Source organism: Rhinatrema bivittatum, chromosome 2 (assembly GCF_901001135.1).
Source record: "Rhinatrema bivittatum chromosome 2, aRhiBiv1.1, whole genome shotgun sequence".
Taxonomy (NCBI): Eukaryota; Metazoa; Chordata; class Amphibia; order Gymnophiona; family Rhinatrematidae; genus Rhinatrema; species Rhinatrema bivittatum.
In genome coordinates, this window is record NC_042616.1 from 133,629,619 (window position 1) to 133,646,105 (window position 16,487).

At 42.4% G+C, this 16,487-nt stretch overlaps 1 protein-coding gene across 1 annotated transcript in view; it reads left to right on the forward strand.

Moving 5' to 3' along the window:
- Positions 1 to 16,487, forward strand: part of ARMC4 (armadillo repeat containing 4) — an 890,525-nt gene that overhangs the window by 660,466 nt on the left and 213,572 nt on the right. Inside the window, exon 19 of the mRNA XM_029588639.1 lies at positions 7,308 to 7,529. Within this exon, the coding sequence (XP_029444499.1) occupies positions 7,308 to 7,529 (222 nt within the window). The remainder of the gene's footprint in view (positions 1 to 7,307; positions 7,530 to 16,487) is intronic.

The following is a 16,487-nucleotide window of genomic DNA, read 5'->3' on the forward strand; positions in this document are numbered from 1 at the left end:
AAGTACAGAGAAGGGCGACCAAAATGATAAAGGGGATGGAACAGCTCCCCTATGAGGAAAGACTAAAGAGGTTAGGACTTTTCAGCTTGGAGAAGAGACAGCTGAGGAGGAATATGAGAGGTCTAGAAAGGGTTAATGTGAATCAGTTATTTACTCTTTCAGATAATAAAAAGACTAGGGGGCACTCCATGAAGTTAGCATGTAGCACATTTAAAACTAATCAGAGAAAGTTCTTTTTCACTCAACGCACAATTAAACTCTGGAATTTGTTGTCAGAGAATGTGGTTAGTGTACCTGTGTTTAAAAAAGGATTGGATAAGTTCTTGGAGGAGAAGTCCATTACCTGCTATTAATTAAGTTGACTTAGAAAATAATCACTGCTAATACTAGCAACAGTAGCATGGAATAGGCTTCGTTTTGGGGTACTTGCCAGGTTCTTATGGCCTGGATTGGCCACTGTTGGAAATAGGATGCTGGGCTTGATGGACCCTTGGTCTGACCCAGTATGGCATGTTCTGAAGAAAAGACAGAAAAACGGTGCGACAGAAGAGAATCCGCCATCTGTGAGCTGCGCGAGAAAAAACAGAACTGAGGCAGCAGTGCAATCGCACGGGAACCACCATGTAGGCACATGGAGCAAAAGCTCTGTATATCTGGAGAGAAGTTTCCACCTAGAGCCGCCCTGGAGGGATGTCCCAGACAGCATGGCTAATTCTGCCTGCTTTTCGATGGGAAAATCATCTTTTTCCATGAAAACTGTTATCATTCTTTTATGTACCCCATATGGAGAGCAATTTTCTAAATATTTATTTGAGTAAACAAGTATTTTTTAGGTAAAATGGCGTGACTGAAAATGTCCCTTCTCAAGCAACTCAAAGTACTCGTGCTTTTAGCCATGGGAAAAAGAGAGGTTTCTTTGGACCTGTTTTGGTTGAGAGAAGAAATCATTATTTATTTATTTATTTAGGGCTTTTTTTTATACGACACTCATGATACCAATCATATTGTATCGGTTTACAATAAACATCTGTGCAATAACATTAACATCAACGTGAACAATAGGCGAAGAGAGAAAAAGTGAATGAAAGTTACAATAAAACAGGGGCACTTGAACTGGGAGGAAAAGCCAGAGTCATGGCTAACAAAGAAATAAATAATATCTAGTCTCAGAAATAAATAATATCTAATCATATACTTAGGACTATAATAATCACTTGTACTCAGGACTGAGTATTATCAAATGTGTACTTAGTCTCCTATACTTAGGGCTGTAGACTATCAAATGTTCCTGACTAAAATAGTATTAGTTCATAAAACTCAGGACTGATTAATATAACGTCAGAAGCCATGTCAGGGATGGGGAGCGTCGACTGGCGGACCAAGGCGAGTTGTATCAGTTGGGGAGGTCATAGATCAGGGAAGGCTTGTAGAAATAGCCAAGTCTTGAGTTTCTTTCTGAATGTCTGCGTGCAAGGTTCTTGTCTAAGGTCTGGGGGCATGTTGTTCCAGATGGTTGGCGCTGCTGTCGAGAAGGCTCAATCTTTGGATGAGAGGTGTGTGAATTTGGCTGGGGGGGGCGGGTGTAGCATACCTTTGTATGCTTCTCTGATGGGTCTGGAAGAGAAGTGTAGCGTGAGTGGATAGTGTAAATCGATGGGTGTTCTGTTGTAGATAGCTTTATGGATGATGGTGAGACACTTGTGTAGAATTCTGAAGTTTACTGGGAGCCAATGTAGGTTTTTCAAGATAGGTGAGATGTGGTCTCTTCTATTGGAGTTTGTTAAAATTCTGGCGGCCGAATTTTGTAGCATCTGAAGCGGTTTGGTGGAGGAAGCGGGAAGGCCTAGAAGAATGGAATTGCAGTAATCTAATTTGGAGAATATAATAGCCTGGAGTACTGATCTGAAGTCTTGAAAATACAGTAGTGGTTTGAGTCTTTTTAATACCTGAAGTTTGAAGAAGCAGTCTTTGGTTGTGTTGGTGATGAACTTTTTTAGATTTAGCTGGTTATCAATTATAACTCCGAGGTCTCTTGCTTGGTTGACCAGGGAGTTGGTGTGACTTGAGTGTAGGCTATCTTTGTGGTTGAGAGATATTAGGAGCATTTCTGTCTTGGATGTGTTGAGCACAAGGTTTAAGGTGGTAAGGAGGTTGTTGATTACTTGGAGGCAGTTGTCCCAGAATTTCAGTGTTTTTGTGAGGGATTCGGTTACAGGGATCAGGATTTGGACATCGTCGGCGTAGAGATAGTGTTTGAGTTTAAGATTCGTAAGCAGCTGGCAAAGGGGGAGAAGGTATAGGTTGAATAGAGTAGGAGACAGAGAGGAGCCCTGTGGAACACCTCTTGTGGTGTTGATGAGCGGAGATTCCTTGTTGTTGATCTTTACTTTGTAGCCTCTGTTCGTGAGAAAGGAGTCGAACCATTTGAAAGCCGTACCTGTTATCCCGATGTCCGAAATTCGTTTAAGGAGAGTGGAATGATTCACCGTGTCGAATGCTGCTGAGATGTCGAGGAGTATTAGAAGGAAGGAGTGCCCGGAGTCCATACCCATGATGAGATGGTCTGTGAGGGAGATGAGGAGGGATTCAGTGCTTAGCGCTTTGCGAAATCCATATTGCGATGACTGGAGAATGTTGTGATCTTCCAGGTATTCTGATAATCGGGTGTTGACTATTTTTTCTATGATCTTTGCTAGAAAAGGTAGATTGGAAATAGGTCGGAAGTTGTTGGGTTCTCTAGGATCTAGATTTGCTTTCTTAAGAAGGGGTTTGAGGGTGGTAATTTTTAGTACGTCCGGGAAGATTCCTTCAGATAGTGAGCAGTTTACTATGTCAGCTAGGTACTTGGAGATGAGTCTGGCACCGATAGAAGAAGCTTGGTTGGGATTTGGTCCAGTGGATGGTAAGAAGGTTTCATTTTCTTTATAATGGATTCAATTTCCAGGGAGGAGGTGGGTTCAAATGACTCCAGTGAGGGTCCGGAATTTGAGGGAGGGGTCTGGAGATGTGTGTGGAGGTAGAGTTGACAGGCAGGCCTGTTAGTAAGTTAGAAATTTTGTTGTGGAAAAAAGTTGCCAATTCATTTGCCTTTGCTTGTGCTTGTTCGTCTGGGATGCATGGGGTAGTGGTTTTAGTGAGCTCCGATACATAGGAGAATAGAGCCTTAGGATCAAAGACGAGGTCATGTATTCTGTGACCGTAGAACTCTTTTTTTTGCTCCTTGAGTGGCGTTTCTGTAAATGTGTAAGATAGATTTGTAAGCATTTAGTGTGCTCGGGCACGGGGTTTTGCGCCATTTGTTTTCTCTTTGTCTTAGGTTTCGCTTAAGTTCTCTGAGTTCGTCAGAGAACCATGGTTGTTTCCTGTTAGACGTCTATTTGATTCTTCTGGTTGCCTGAGGGCATACTTTGTTCGCTATTGATTCTGTGATACTAAACCATGAACGGAGTGCCGAGTTGGGGTCAGAGACTTCTAGATTGTGGAGTTCCTTTGTTAGTTGCTCGCTGAGGACTTCTGAGGAGCAGGATCTCCTGTAGTGAACTGTTGATTGAGTGGGTTGTGTTTTGGGGTTTTCCTTGCTTGTGAGGGAGATGGTAATCAGAGAGTGGTCAGACCAGGGAACCGGAGTGCATTCTGGGGGGGGTAGAAGGTGAAAAACTGGAGTTGATGAAGATCAGGTCAAGAATATGTCCCGCTTTGTGGGTGGGTTTGTTGATGATTTGTGTGAAGCCCATAGCCTTGAGAGATGTGAGGAATGCTTCGCAGTTAGTAGAGAGTTGGATTGAATCGACATGGAGGTTGAAGTCCCCTAGTATCAAAGCGGGGGCATCTAGGTTGATATGTTTGGCTATGATTTCAACTATGGGAGAGGCATCTGAGTCTAGAAGACCAGGAGGGGCGTATATAAGGATTTGCAGATGGTCAGATTTAAACAGGCCTAGTTCTAATTTAGAGGCTGACTTAATTGGTTGGAGGGTAAGTTTAAGTTCCTTTTTGGCCGCTAGGAGCAGTCCGCCGCCTCTTTTTTTCTGTCTGGGAAGAGAGAAGATGTCATATTGATGCGTGGGTAGTTGGTTTGTCAGGGCTGCATCTGTCGGTTTAAGCCATGTTTCTGTCTGGGTTTGCGTCGAGGAGGTAATGTCTGGGTTTGCATCGAGGAGGTAATCATTTAAAATGTGTGATTTTTTTGTGATCGATTGAGCGTTAAAAAGAGATACTGAGAGTAGTACAAGACCCAGTAGTTGAGTTAAAGGTGAGACCATGATCGGGATAAGGGATCTGGTGGTGCGTGTCTGGAGTAGTGTGAGGGGTTTTTCCCTGGTAATGGTGCTGTGGTGGAGGATGGGAATCGGGTATCCTTGAGTCATGTTCTGCTTGTGTTCAGAGTAGTCCGGGCTTTTGGATGAGCGTCTGTTTGTTGGAACGGAGGGGTTAGGGTGAAAATCCTCTGGGGTTGAAATTGGAGGTAGCCTCGCCCAGTCCTGGTGGACTGGGCGAGGCTACGAGATGAAAGAGCGTCCTTGGTCTGAAGTAGACTGGATTTATTTATTTATTTATTTAATACATTTATATACCGTTTCACCAAATACTAGAAATGACCGAAGCGGTTTACAATATTTTCAAAAGAAAATTTAAAATAAAGTAAGTTTATAGAAAATAAAATAAAAATGGATATGAAATAAAACTTACTAATTAAAATAAAAACCAAAATTACATTAAAACATCATGATCAAATCCAACAAACCAAAAATTAAAAAAAATGGATGTAACTTAACATTCATTTATAAAAAGAAACTTAAATAAAAAACTACAGTTTGCAACTTATTTGATATTGGTTGACAGCTAAACGACTAACCTTTCTAAATAATATCTGGCGTACTGAAGGCTTCTTTGAAAAAATGAGTTTTTAAGGCTTTTTTAAATTCTTTTTTATTATAAATTTGCCTTAAAGGGTCAGGCAAGGCATTCCACAATATGGGTCCCGCAACTGAGAATGCTCTATGTCTGGTGACGTTTAAGGCGGCCTTTTTTACTGAAGGGACTTCTAGGAGATTTCTTACTTTTGATCTAAGATCCCTAGGAGGTTTATAAATTCTGAGTTCGGAACAGAGCCAGGTAGAATCGATATTGTTTAGTAGCGAGTGAATAAGATTAAGAATCTTGTATTTTATTCAATACTTTACCGGCAACCAATGTAATTTCTGTAAAACTGGGGAAATGTGTTGCCTCATTGGAGTAGCTGTAAGTAGTCTCGCTGCAGAATTTTGAATAATTTGAAGCGGTTTAATGGTGGATTCGGGTAAGCCTAAATATAGGCCATTACAATAGTCTATACCAGAAAGAATTAAGGCTTGCAAGACTGATCTGAAATCATTGAAAAATAATAAGGGTCTTAATCTTTTTACCACATGTAACTTAAAGAATGAATTTTTCACAACCTTAGTGATGTGTTGTGTAAGTGATAAATTTGAATCAATCCAAACTCCCAAGTTCCGGGCGATTTTGGTAATTTGGATGGTATCTTTTCCCAGCTTAATATTTACAGGAGGAGCATTTTTGGAATTTGATATAAAGCTCAGTAATAGAATTTCAGTTTTCTTTTTGTTTAATTTTAAACGGTTATGGGCCATCCATTTTTCGATGGTACTTATATATAGCTGCACCATAGCCAATGTTTCTGTCCAAGAAGATTTATACGGTACAAAGAGTTGAATATCATCAGCATAGATCTTATACTGTACATTCAGTGCTGAAAGAATATGACACAAGGGAAGCAGATAAATATTGAACAGTATTGGTGATAAAGATGATCCCTGAGGTACGCCTGTAGATTGGGAATAATGGTAAGAAGAATGGGAACCTATATTGATTTGACATTGACGGTGTTCAAGAAAGCTTTTAAACCAATTTAGTACTGTAGAACACAATCCTATATAATGTAGGATAGATAATAGAATTTTATGGTCCAAGGTGTCAAATGCAGCTGATATATCCAAAAAGATCACCAAGTAATCTGTGTAGGAGTCGAAACCTCTCAGGAATGTATCGAAAGATGAAAGAAGAAGAGTCTCTGTGGAATAGCCCTTGCGAAATCCATGTTGATTTGGGTTTAGAATACTGTGTTCATTCAAATATTCTTTAAGTTGGAATAGCACAACGGATTCTAGGGTTTTGGCTAAGGATGATAAAGAGGCTATAGGTCTTAAATTTGAAAAATCCGAGAATGGGAGAGAGTTATTCTTCATTATAGGCAGTGCTGATGTTTGTTTCAGCGCATCTGGGAATTTTTCCGATTGTAATGACTGATTGAAAACTGCTGGGCGTCCTTCAGCTGAGGGGGGGGATGGGGGATGGATGAATAATGGTGGAGGGATGGATGAATAATGGTGGAGTTTTCGAATGCTGAGGATGGGTGCCTATCCGTCAGACTATGTTATCTGTCAGTCTGTAGAATGAGTCCATTGCGTGTCCGTCTGTGGAGTGAGTCCGTTGCGTGTCCGTCTGTGGAGTGAGTCCGTTGCGTGTCCGTCTGTGGAGTGAGTCCGTTGCGAGTCCATCTGTAGAGTGAGTCCGTTGCGTGTCCGTCTGAGGAGTGAGTCCGTTGCGAGTCCATCTGTAGAGTGAGTCCGTTGAGTGCTGGTCTGTAGAGTGAGTCCGTTGAGTGAGTCTGCTAAGTGTTGATTTGCTGAATGAAGGAGCAAGGAAGAATGAATGCAGAATGGTTGTTTGATGGTGGGATATGGAGCTGCTGAATCTGTGCTGCCAGTTTGAAGAAATGGGTGCCTTGCTAGGGGGAGTTCCGGTGCGCACGAAGGGGCACACAAAGGGGCAGGCCCCTTTGTCGCGCTCCTTAGGCGCGCGACGCCTAGCGCCATCGAGCCCCTTAAAGGGCTCCGGGCGCCTGGCTGACGTCTGCTAGGGGGGCGGGCTTACCGCGGCATTTTTTCTTTTTTTTTTAGTTCCTGCCGGCTTGGGGGTTCCGGCGCGGTGTGGCCGCTCTCCCTGCCTCAGGTCCACCTCCCCTCATCATCACACATACCTTTTAATTTTCAAATGTAAATACACTATTTTGCCCCTCCCCCTTCATAACTGCCCACACAAATAATAGCAGGTGCAAATTATGTGAATGCTTTTAGCATGCATATTTTGTACTTCCTAATTTTCAAAGGGAAACAACCTGAGTTGTTTCCCTTGAAAATTTGCATAAAGAACGTATATTAAAAACAGTCAATTTGCAACTATGCAGGCTATTTTAATATTGCCTTCTAATTGTAAATAATTTGAATTGACTTTTTATTTTTGTCCAGACTGATGATAAACTGAGACGTCATCTAGCAGAGGCCATCGCTCGCTGCTGTATGTGGGGTACTAACAGAATTGCTTTTGGAGAAGCCAGGGCCGTGGCCCCTCTAGTGTGTTACCTGAAATCCAATGATCCTGCTGTTCATCGAGCTACTGCTCAGGCTCTGTTTCAGCTTTCAGCAGATGCTAATAACTGCATCACAATGCATGAAAATTCAGTGGTAAAGGTAAGCCAAAGGATTTCATTATTGTAAATTCAGTTACAATAATGTATTTTACTAATGACAGAGACAATGGAGCCATGTACATTGGTCAAATGCTTAGTTGTTTCCTGAATGCTTCTGGACCCAAAGCCACTCCATTTTTTTGTTTTTCAGTCTTCAACAGAGGATGTGTCACTCTTACAGCTGTTTTTTGCCTCAAGCCTTTTCTGATCTATGAGACCAATTTTTTCCAAGCTCCCTTTTTGCCCAGTAGCACCTTAGTTAGACTTTTTGACTTTTTCAAGTTTATTTTTTACTTCCACACTGCCACGGGCCATCATTGAAAACAATTGTGAACCTACTCAGGGTATCTTTCCTGTAAGATTTACCTCTCTTTTGGATTTTATGTCACCTATTTTCCTCATAATATTCAAGAAGCAAGCCAATGGCTATCCTTAGGATAGTTTTCACAGAAGCTGTCATTCAAGGATTACATTTAGACATAGGAGGAGTATTCTAGTGGTTAGAGCAGAAGAACCACAGAAGTCAGAGTTCAAAACCTTCTTTACCCTCCATTGCCTCAGGTCCAAACTTAGGACCTCATTTAATAAGTATTTTTCCAATAGACACAGAATAGGAGAAAAACTTTAGTTAATCAGGCCCTTACATTGTAAGTGTTCTAGGGCAGTGCTTCTCAAACTTTATTTCACAGCACAATTTCAAGTCTGCTCAGTCTTTGTGGCACACCAAACCAAATTTTGAACAATTCCCACTCTGCCCCACCAGAAGGCGAAAAGTAGCACATTTTACCTGGGGGTGCTTCATTCTGCCTGCTTCAGTCTGACATCTGAACATTCAGAACCAGCTGATCCTGTGAGATTACAGAGCTCCACACATTCAAACATCAAATTGAAGCTGGCAGAGGAAGTGCATGCAGCTAAGAAGTAAAACTCAGCTAATTGCAGCGGGAAGGAGGGAACTAAGGTAAGATTACCAGAGTTGTGCTTAAAGTTTGTGAGGGAAGAGAAATTGGGGGTAAATTGGTGAGATTTTAAAATCCTGCTGTGTTGATTAGCCTCGAGATAGCCCTATAAATTTTCATCTTTCTAAAAATTTGGGGCAAGAGCAGGAGGTTCTAGGACAGAATAGGCTGTCTGGTTAAGTTAGCCTGATAAACATCAATCAGCATTATTTGGCTAACATAGGCAAATAACTTTAGGACTGCTGAAGAGCAGTCTAAAAGTTAGCCAGATAAACTTACCTGGCTAACTTTGACATAACTGGGTATATTCAGCCATTTATTTATTTATTATTTTTTAATTTTTATATACCGGAATTCCTGTATGCAATACAAATCAATCCGGTTTACAAGTAACGAAAAGGTTGCCCTGGTCTGGGAGGTTAGACCTGGGGTTTTTTTTTTACATAGAACATAGAACAATAACAATAAACCATTGAACATTATTACAAGGAACATTGAAAGTAACAATAATATTTAACAAATTTAACCTTTTTACAAGGAACTTTAGTAGTGAATATGGTCTGCAGTAAACGGTTATATAAAGGTGAATAATGACTGTTAAATAGAAATGCGAATAAGCAAGTACGGTATGAAAATTAAGTGTCAAGGTGTTGGTGACACCCTGCAATGGTTGGATCTGAAAGTCAGGAGGAGGTGCCTATTGGAACGCTTGCCTGAAGAGCCAGGTTTTTAACCTTTTTTTGAACTCTGGTAGATTGGGTTCGAGTCGTAGGTCTGATGGGAGCGCATTCCATTGGTGTGGTCCCGCAGTGTAGAGTGCTCTTTTTCTTAGTGTTGATTTGGCAGGAGCTGCGGCTAAAGTGCCTTTGTAGGCGCTTCTAATGGGTCTGGAAGATAAGTGTGGATGAAGTTGGGTTTGTAGAGATATAGGTGCGACGTTATGAATTGCTTTATGAATGATGGTTAATGTTTTATATAGGATTCTCTGTTTGATGGGTAGCCAGTGGAGGTTGCTCAAGATGGGGGTAATATGGTCTCTTCTCTTAGTGTTAGTTAGGATTCTGGCTGCGGCATTTTGTACTATCTGTAGGGGTTTGATGCTGTTGGAGGGGAGGCCAAGTAAGATTGAGTTGCAGTAATCAAGTTTCGAAAAAATAATGGATTGAAGAACGAAGCGAAAGTCATTGAAGTGAAGGAGTGGCTTTAGTTTCTTTAGGACCTGTAGTTTAAAGAAGCAATCCCTGGTGGTTGTGTTTATGAATTTTTTTAGGTTAAGTTGATTGTCAAGCCATGCTCCTAGATTCCTGACGTCAGCAGAGAGCTCCATGTTTAAAGATGTGGTTTGTGTCAGGCTAGGTGTGTGGGTGTTCGGGTTGTGTGAAATCAGTAGCAACTCTGTTTTGCTGGAGTTTAGAATCAGGTTCAGGCTGGAGAGTAGTTGTTTAATTGGTTGAAGACAATTCTCCCAGTAGGCGAAGGTTTTTTGAATAGATTCTGTGATGGGGATGAGGATCTGGATGTCGTCTGCATAGAGGTAATGAGTAAGTTTGAGTTGTGATAGCAGATGGCAGAGGGGGAGGAGGTAGACGTGCCGTGCCGGTGCACGGTAGACGTGCCATGCCGGTGCACTGCACATTATCCCTGCAAAGTAAATTAAATATGGGGTTTTTTTTTTCATTTTATTTACTGATTTCCACAATTTCACAAAGCACTAAGCTAAAAGGAAATATCACACAATATGAAATGTAATAAGTACTAATAATAAAACAAAGTAAACAGATTACAAATTGGGGGAGAGGATATAGGAGAGATTAGAAAAGGGAAAAAATAGTAATATATCTATGAAAAAAAATCATAAATAATGTGGCTTATGCATAGAAGGCCCAAGGATTCAAGATACAGTTACATCAGAATCTTGCCATTATGGAGTTGATATCAGGGAGTGAGACACTACTATCTTGCTCAACAAAAAGGCTGATACTTGTGAAGGATCGAAAAAATGCATGTCTTATGCCTTGATATTTTACTACATGCTTACAGGGATATCGCAACACAAAGAAAGCACCTAATTGCTGTACATAGGTCTCAGTAATAGAAATTGCTCTCTCATCTTTTGTGTAGTTTGAAATGAATCAGGGAACATTAATATCTTACATCCTTTGTACAGCACATCACGATACCTAAAGATATGTTTTAAAAGCAATTTCTTATCTGAATCAAGTGCTAATTAGACTAACAAAGTGGCTGAAGTTACTGATTCAGGACTTGAACCTTCCCGAATTTGAGAAATATCTAATGTATTGAGAAGGTTGAATCTCACCAGGTGTCACTTTCTTACCTAAAAGAATATTGTATATTTTTTTAAATAGGAGGAAAAGCTGTAGCAGGAACCTTTAAAATATCTAAAACATTTTTTACAATTTCATAAGATGAAACTAATATATCCCAAAGAAAAAGTATCAAATGCAGGAACCTACATCTAACCACATTTTCCATATTCTCACATTTGACATGTAATATAATATTATCTTTAGCCAGCAAAGAATCACTAGTTTCTAATTGTTTAACTTGAATTTTCATTGTCCACCTTTTATTCCAATTTACTAGAATTTTCTTTAATCTCAGCAAAATCTTTAATCGCTTCTCAAACTTATCAGATAGTCCTTTAATTTGAACAGATAGAGACAGCTGCATATTAGCGATAGCATCCCATAAGATTTCAAAATTGAAAATTTCTGGTCATTTCAGTGGCTCCTCTTTAAACTGAAAGGAAAAGATGCCAACCTTGCCAGAAAAAGCATGTCCCCTCTTTTATTCCAGTTCCAAAGATTCTGACTGGATAAGCGTTGCTCCCATAGCAATTACCACTAAATTCTGTGCTTTCGGTATGCAGGACAATGCCTCAGCTCTGAATGTCTCTGCTGGCACAGCTCCGAGGACATCATCACTTGGTGTCAGCGTCATGAGGCTAGACTTTCCTCTCTCCATTGGGGCAACTGGAACAGATCTATCTTTGGGGGAGAAGATCACTGCCTCCGGTGAGGATCCCAAGCACTCCTCTGCCACGGCAGCTTCCCAAAAGACTATCCCCAAAACAACCTCCATCTGCTTTGTCACGAACGTATCCATCAAACCCATAGAAAAATTTAGCTTATCGCAGGCTCAGAGGGGAAAACCCATGGTCTACCCTTCCGTTTGACCATTGTGAGTTAAATGTCAGATCAGAAACAGTCTAAACATAGGCTGCCACCATATTGACCAAGTTAGCTGGATAAGTTTATCCAGCTATCTTTACTAGCTGACTAGCTTTTGTATACAGATCTCTAAATAGATTATTCTTATGTGTGATTGCCATTAAAGTTTTAAAAAATGTCTTTTCCCACCCTTCCTCTCCAGTTCCCACCCACCCCAAGTAAAATCTTTGCTTTATAGACTGCTTTCCCAATTGAAAGAGCAAAAGGGAAAATTTTTATAGCAAAAGTCAATTAAAGAGTCAGATAAAAACAATGGAGTAACCCTGCTTTTAACAAACAGATTAATTGCTGCCTCTTGTTGGTCAATGACAAACTAATATAAAATATATCAAATACATTTAAGGGATTTTACTTTAGATTAAGCATCCCTATTCCCTTAGCAACATTAAATAACTGACATCTCCTTAATATTAACATGCAGACAGCAGCTCTGTTTTGCTCTGAGTGCCATATGTAGGATTTTATACCGGGTGGTGAGAGGTTATATGTGTGCACCGGATGCAAAGAGCTCTTGGTTCTCAGAGAATGAGTGTGATCTCTGGAGGCAAGAGAGGCAAATAGAGGAAATTTTCAGAGACTTAGTAGAAAGGTTCCACTCCCAGTGTGGAGCCCTCATGTTTCTTGGAGGTGCAAAGTTGTCTGGAAGGAGAGAGTCACCCTTATGTAGCAGGAAATAATCTTGTCACTAGGATCTGCTCTTCAGGTGATGGGGCATTAAGGAAAACAGCAATAGTTAATTTTAAAAAGGGAAACTATGATAAAATGAGGACAATTACTTAGAAGAAAACTAAAAGGAGGGGTTGCAAAGGCTAAAAGTTTGTTTGTGTTTAAAAACACCACTTTAGAAACTGAGATGAGAAATATGCTATGCATTAAAAATGGTAGAAACAAGAAAGCATGATTGCCAGCATGGTTAAATGGTGGAGAAGATATTAAAGCCAAAAAAAAATCTTTCAAAAAGTGGAAAATGGATCCAATTGAACAAAATAAGAAAGAGCATAAGCACTAGTAAGTTAGATGTAAAGAAGGGTTTCCAACCTTTTTGGGAGCATGCACCCCGTTTCAATCTCCAAAAGTTTTGCAGACCCCCCCCCCCCACACACACACACACATTTTTCTCTCTACTTTTTAGATACAGTTTTATGCCATACATGGAAAGTGTATTAATGTAATTGCAAAGAAATAACAGGAAGAGGATCGAGGCTGCCCATGTCGCAGGCCAGCTAGGCCGTACGTTGTAGGGACCACTGCAACAGCCACACTCCAGCTCTGGAAGGAGGTGGGGAAGGGTAGTCGCAATGCCAACGAGGAAGCCCCAGCCTAAGAGGTGAAAGGGGGGATTGAGGCTACTAAAACCATGGGCCAACTAGGCCATGTATGTGCATTGTAATGACACCACCGCAGCAGCCATACTCCAAGGAAAAGCCCAGGTGACTCCTCCTCAGGTGTGCTTTTACTGTCCCCTCCTTTCGGACTTCTCAACTCCTGATCTTTCCACTCTTTGCCTGCACAAAAGACCAGCCGGCCTTCCAGTCTCCAACCTGTCTCAGCAACGATATTCATGGGGTAAGACTGTAAAGCTGTTGAACTTACCACTGGGAGCTGGCCAGGTGTACACAACCCCAATGGTGAACTGGGACGATGAGCGACGGTGCTTGGACGTGGCATTGTGAGCCGTCAGAACTCATTTTCCTTCCTTGTTTTTATTAATAAAAATATGGTGGTCAGGCACCACAAGTCAGCCTGCAAGCCCGATGCCTTCCTGAATGTTGCTGAAGGGAACCAGGTTGACCATGCTGGCAGTTGCTCACACCCAGTTTCACTTCAGTATACTGGGGCTAAAAGGGCAGAGCTTCCAATAAAGGTAGGGAGCCCAACCCGCATAAACCAGCCAGACACCAGCAGAGGCTGTGAAAGAAGGCAAGCAAACTTTACCAATGAAAAAAAACATCAAAAGAAGAGACTGATGGGCAGGCTGGTCTAGGCTTAAATTGAGCTTGCCAGCCCCCACACCAGCTTCTGCCCCTCTCTCCTTGGAAGAGGAGCACCCCCACAGTTGTGGCCTTACCCACTAGTAGGAGATGTGGTGGATCCTATATGGACATCAGAATAATTCATAATGTATGAAATTTAATATTAAGTAATGCTTACTGATATAAACTAGTGAGAATGGATTGGTGGGGGAGAGACTGGGGGGAGAACTGGGGGGATAGCGAGAGAAACTGATGGAGATGGACTGGGGAGAGGGAGAGGGAAATAGAGGTTGGTGAAAATGGACTGAGGAAGAGAAACTGTGGGGATGAATTGAGAGGAGAGGCAGAGGTGGGAATGGATTGGGGAGGGTGAGACAGACAGCTAGAGATGGACTGAGGGAGAGAGACAGAATCTGGTGAGGATGGATTGGGAGAGATAGGGAGAGAGAGACTGGTGAGGAAGAACTGAAGACTGGTGGGGTTGGACAACGGGAAAAGTGAAACTGGTGGGGCTGGACTGAGGGAGAGTGAGTTGGGGAGGGACTGGGGAGGGAGGGATAGTAAGAATGAACTGTGGGAGAGAGAGAAGCTAGTGGGGATGGACTGGGAAGAGGAAGAGAGAGAGAAACTGAGGGAGGGAGAAAGATTAGTAGGAATGGACTGGAGAGAGTGAGAGGGACAGTTGAGGATGGACTGGGGAGAGAGAAGGAGAGATGGGGATAAGATTGAGTAAAGAGGAAGGAAAGAATCCTGGGGATAGAGAAAGGAGGGATATTTGAGACAGTCCCGCATCACTAAAATGGAGAGGTGGAAAGAAATTTGGTGCACATCTCAACTTAGTACCTTTTTATTTTCTCTCTCTCTCTTTTTTTTTAATTGCTTCTCCCTTCTGCCCTGCTTTTTCTCACCCATAGCCCCTTCTTGAGTGGCCACTCCCCTCCCCCTTTCCTGGGCTCTTCCCATGTCCTGTTCCTCCCATTCTGCTGCCTCCTGTATTCCCCTCCTTCCTGCCTTACTTCCATGGCCTTTTGCTCCTGTCCTGCCTTCTCTCAGCTGTGGCCCATTCTCGAGTGGCTTCTTTCCTGCCATCTTCCCCTTTTCCCATCCTCTCCCTCCTGCCTTCCACCCATGGCTTTGTCCCTAGTGCCAGTGTGGATAGGTTGAAAAAAAAATTAAGTTTTACTTAAGTTGGGGTACTCCAGGTGCCTTTTGCAATGGTGCCCAGGCTGGGTGATTATGATGGCTGCAGGGTGTTGAAGGCTCAAATGATCTTGGGTTGGCTTCAGTGCATGGTTTGGTAGCTGAGGTTGAGGCTGTGATAGTGGCTGCTGGAGGAGAACTGGTGGCTGGTGGAAAGCTTTGCTATTAGGTTTCCACTGCAGAGGAGACAGCAGCAATGCAGGGACAGGACTGATGGCATTGATGGTGGTGTGCTTGCGAACTCAGAAGTGAGGTCCTGGTCATGATGCCACCTGAGATTGCGGCCACAGAGCCAAGGAATACGGAAGAAGCCAGAGAAACAGCTGGAAATACAGGGAAGGCTCCCGCTGCTATGCTACAGTCTGGCAGGGGAGGTGAGTCCTGAGCTCATGAACCCAGAAGTAGGAGTGAGTTCATGGTGCTGGCTGAGAGAAACAAGGGGAAGAAAGAGCATTTTGGGAGCATGGGAGCAATTTGGAGCTTCTGCCACTAGTTAAGTCTTCTTTCCTCTTCTCAGCAGTGGGGTCTGGGCAGTGGCATTTTGCCTTACTATTCTCAGTACTGTTTCTTTTTTCTCAGTTGCACATCCTCCAAACCCCCCTCTGACAGTTTCACAGACCCCTAGGGATCCGCAGACCACAGGTTAGGAGCCAGTGATGTAAAGCATTAATAAGACAGGCCAAAAGAGAATCTAAAAAGAAACTTGTCAGACAGGAGGCAAATACTAAAATAAAAAATTTTACAAGTAAAAGGGGTGCCCAGGGAAGACAAGGCCACAGCAGAAAAATTAAATTAATTATTTTCTTCTATCTTTACCCAGGAGCGTGTTGAGGAGATACTCATACCAGTGTCGGATTCCTGACCTTTAGGTACTTACAGGGCTTGGGTGAGGCCAAGACACAGGCATTGGAGCATAGGCTGGGCCAGTCACAGTCTAAGAAACACTCAGGATTTTACATGGCTAATAATGCTTTATGGATATTTCCTTCAAGAACTTGTCTAAATCCTTTTTAAGCCCGTTTATGCTAACTGGTTTCATCACATCTGCAACAAATTCCACAGTTTAATTGTACACTGAGTGAAAAAAATACTTTCTCACAGGACAAGCAGGATGGTAGTCCTCACATATGGGTGACATCAGGATGGAGCCCAGTCACGGAAAACTTCTGTCAAAGTTTCCAGAACTTTGACTGGCCCCTACTGGGCATGCCCAGCATGGCACTAACCCTGCAGCCAGCAGGGGTCCTCCTTCAGTCTTCTTTTTTCCGTGCTGCAGTAGCCTCGCGGTTTAGGAGCTCTGAACTGATTCCTGACAGGAATTTTTCCTAACGGAATTAATTTAAAATACTTCGCCCCACAGGGGTCCCCCCTCTAACTTTCCTCGACCGCGGTACTCCGGTAAGTTTTTTCACCGTTTTTCGTTGGTTACCATCGAGTTTGGCCCTCGCAGCCTACTGGCCGTCAACCGTACCGCGGCTCGATTTTCCCATGGCCATGGCGTCGGGGTTTCGTCGGTGCCCGGACTGTACTCGCACCATGTCTATCACAGACCCTCATGGAGTCTGTGTTTTCT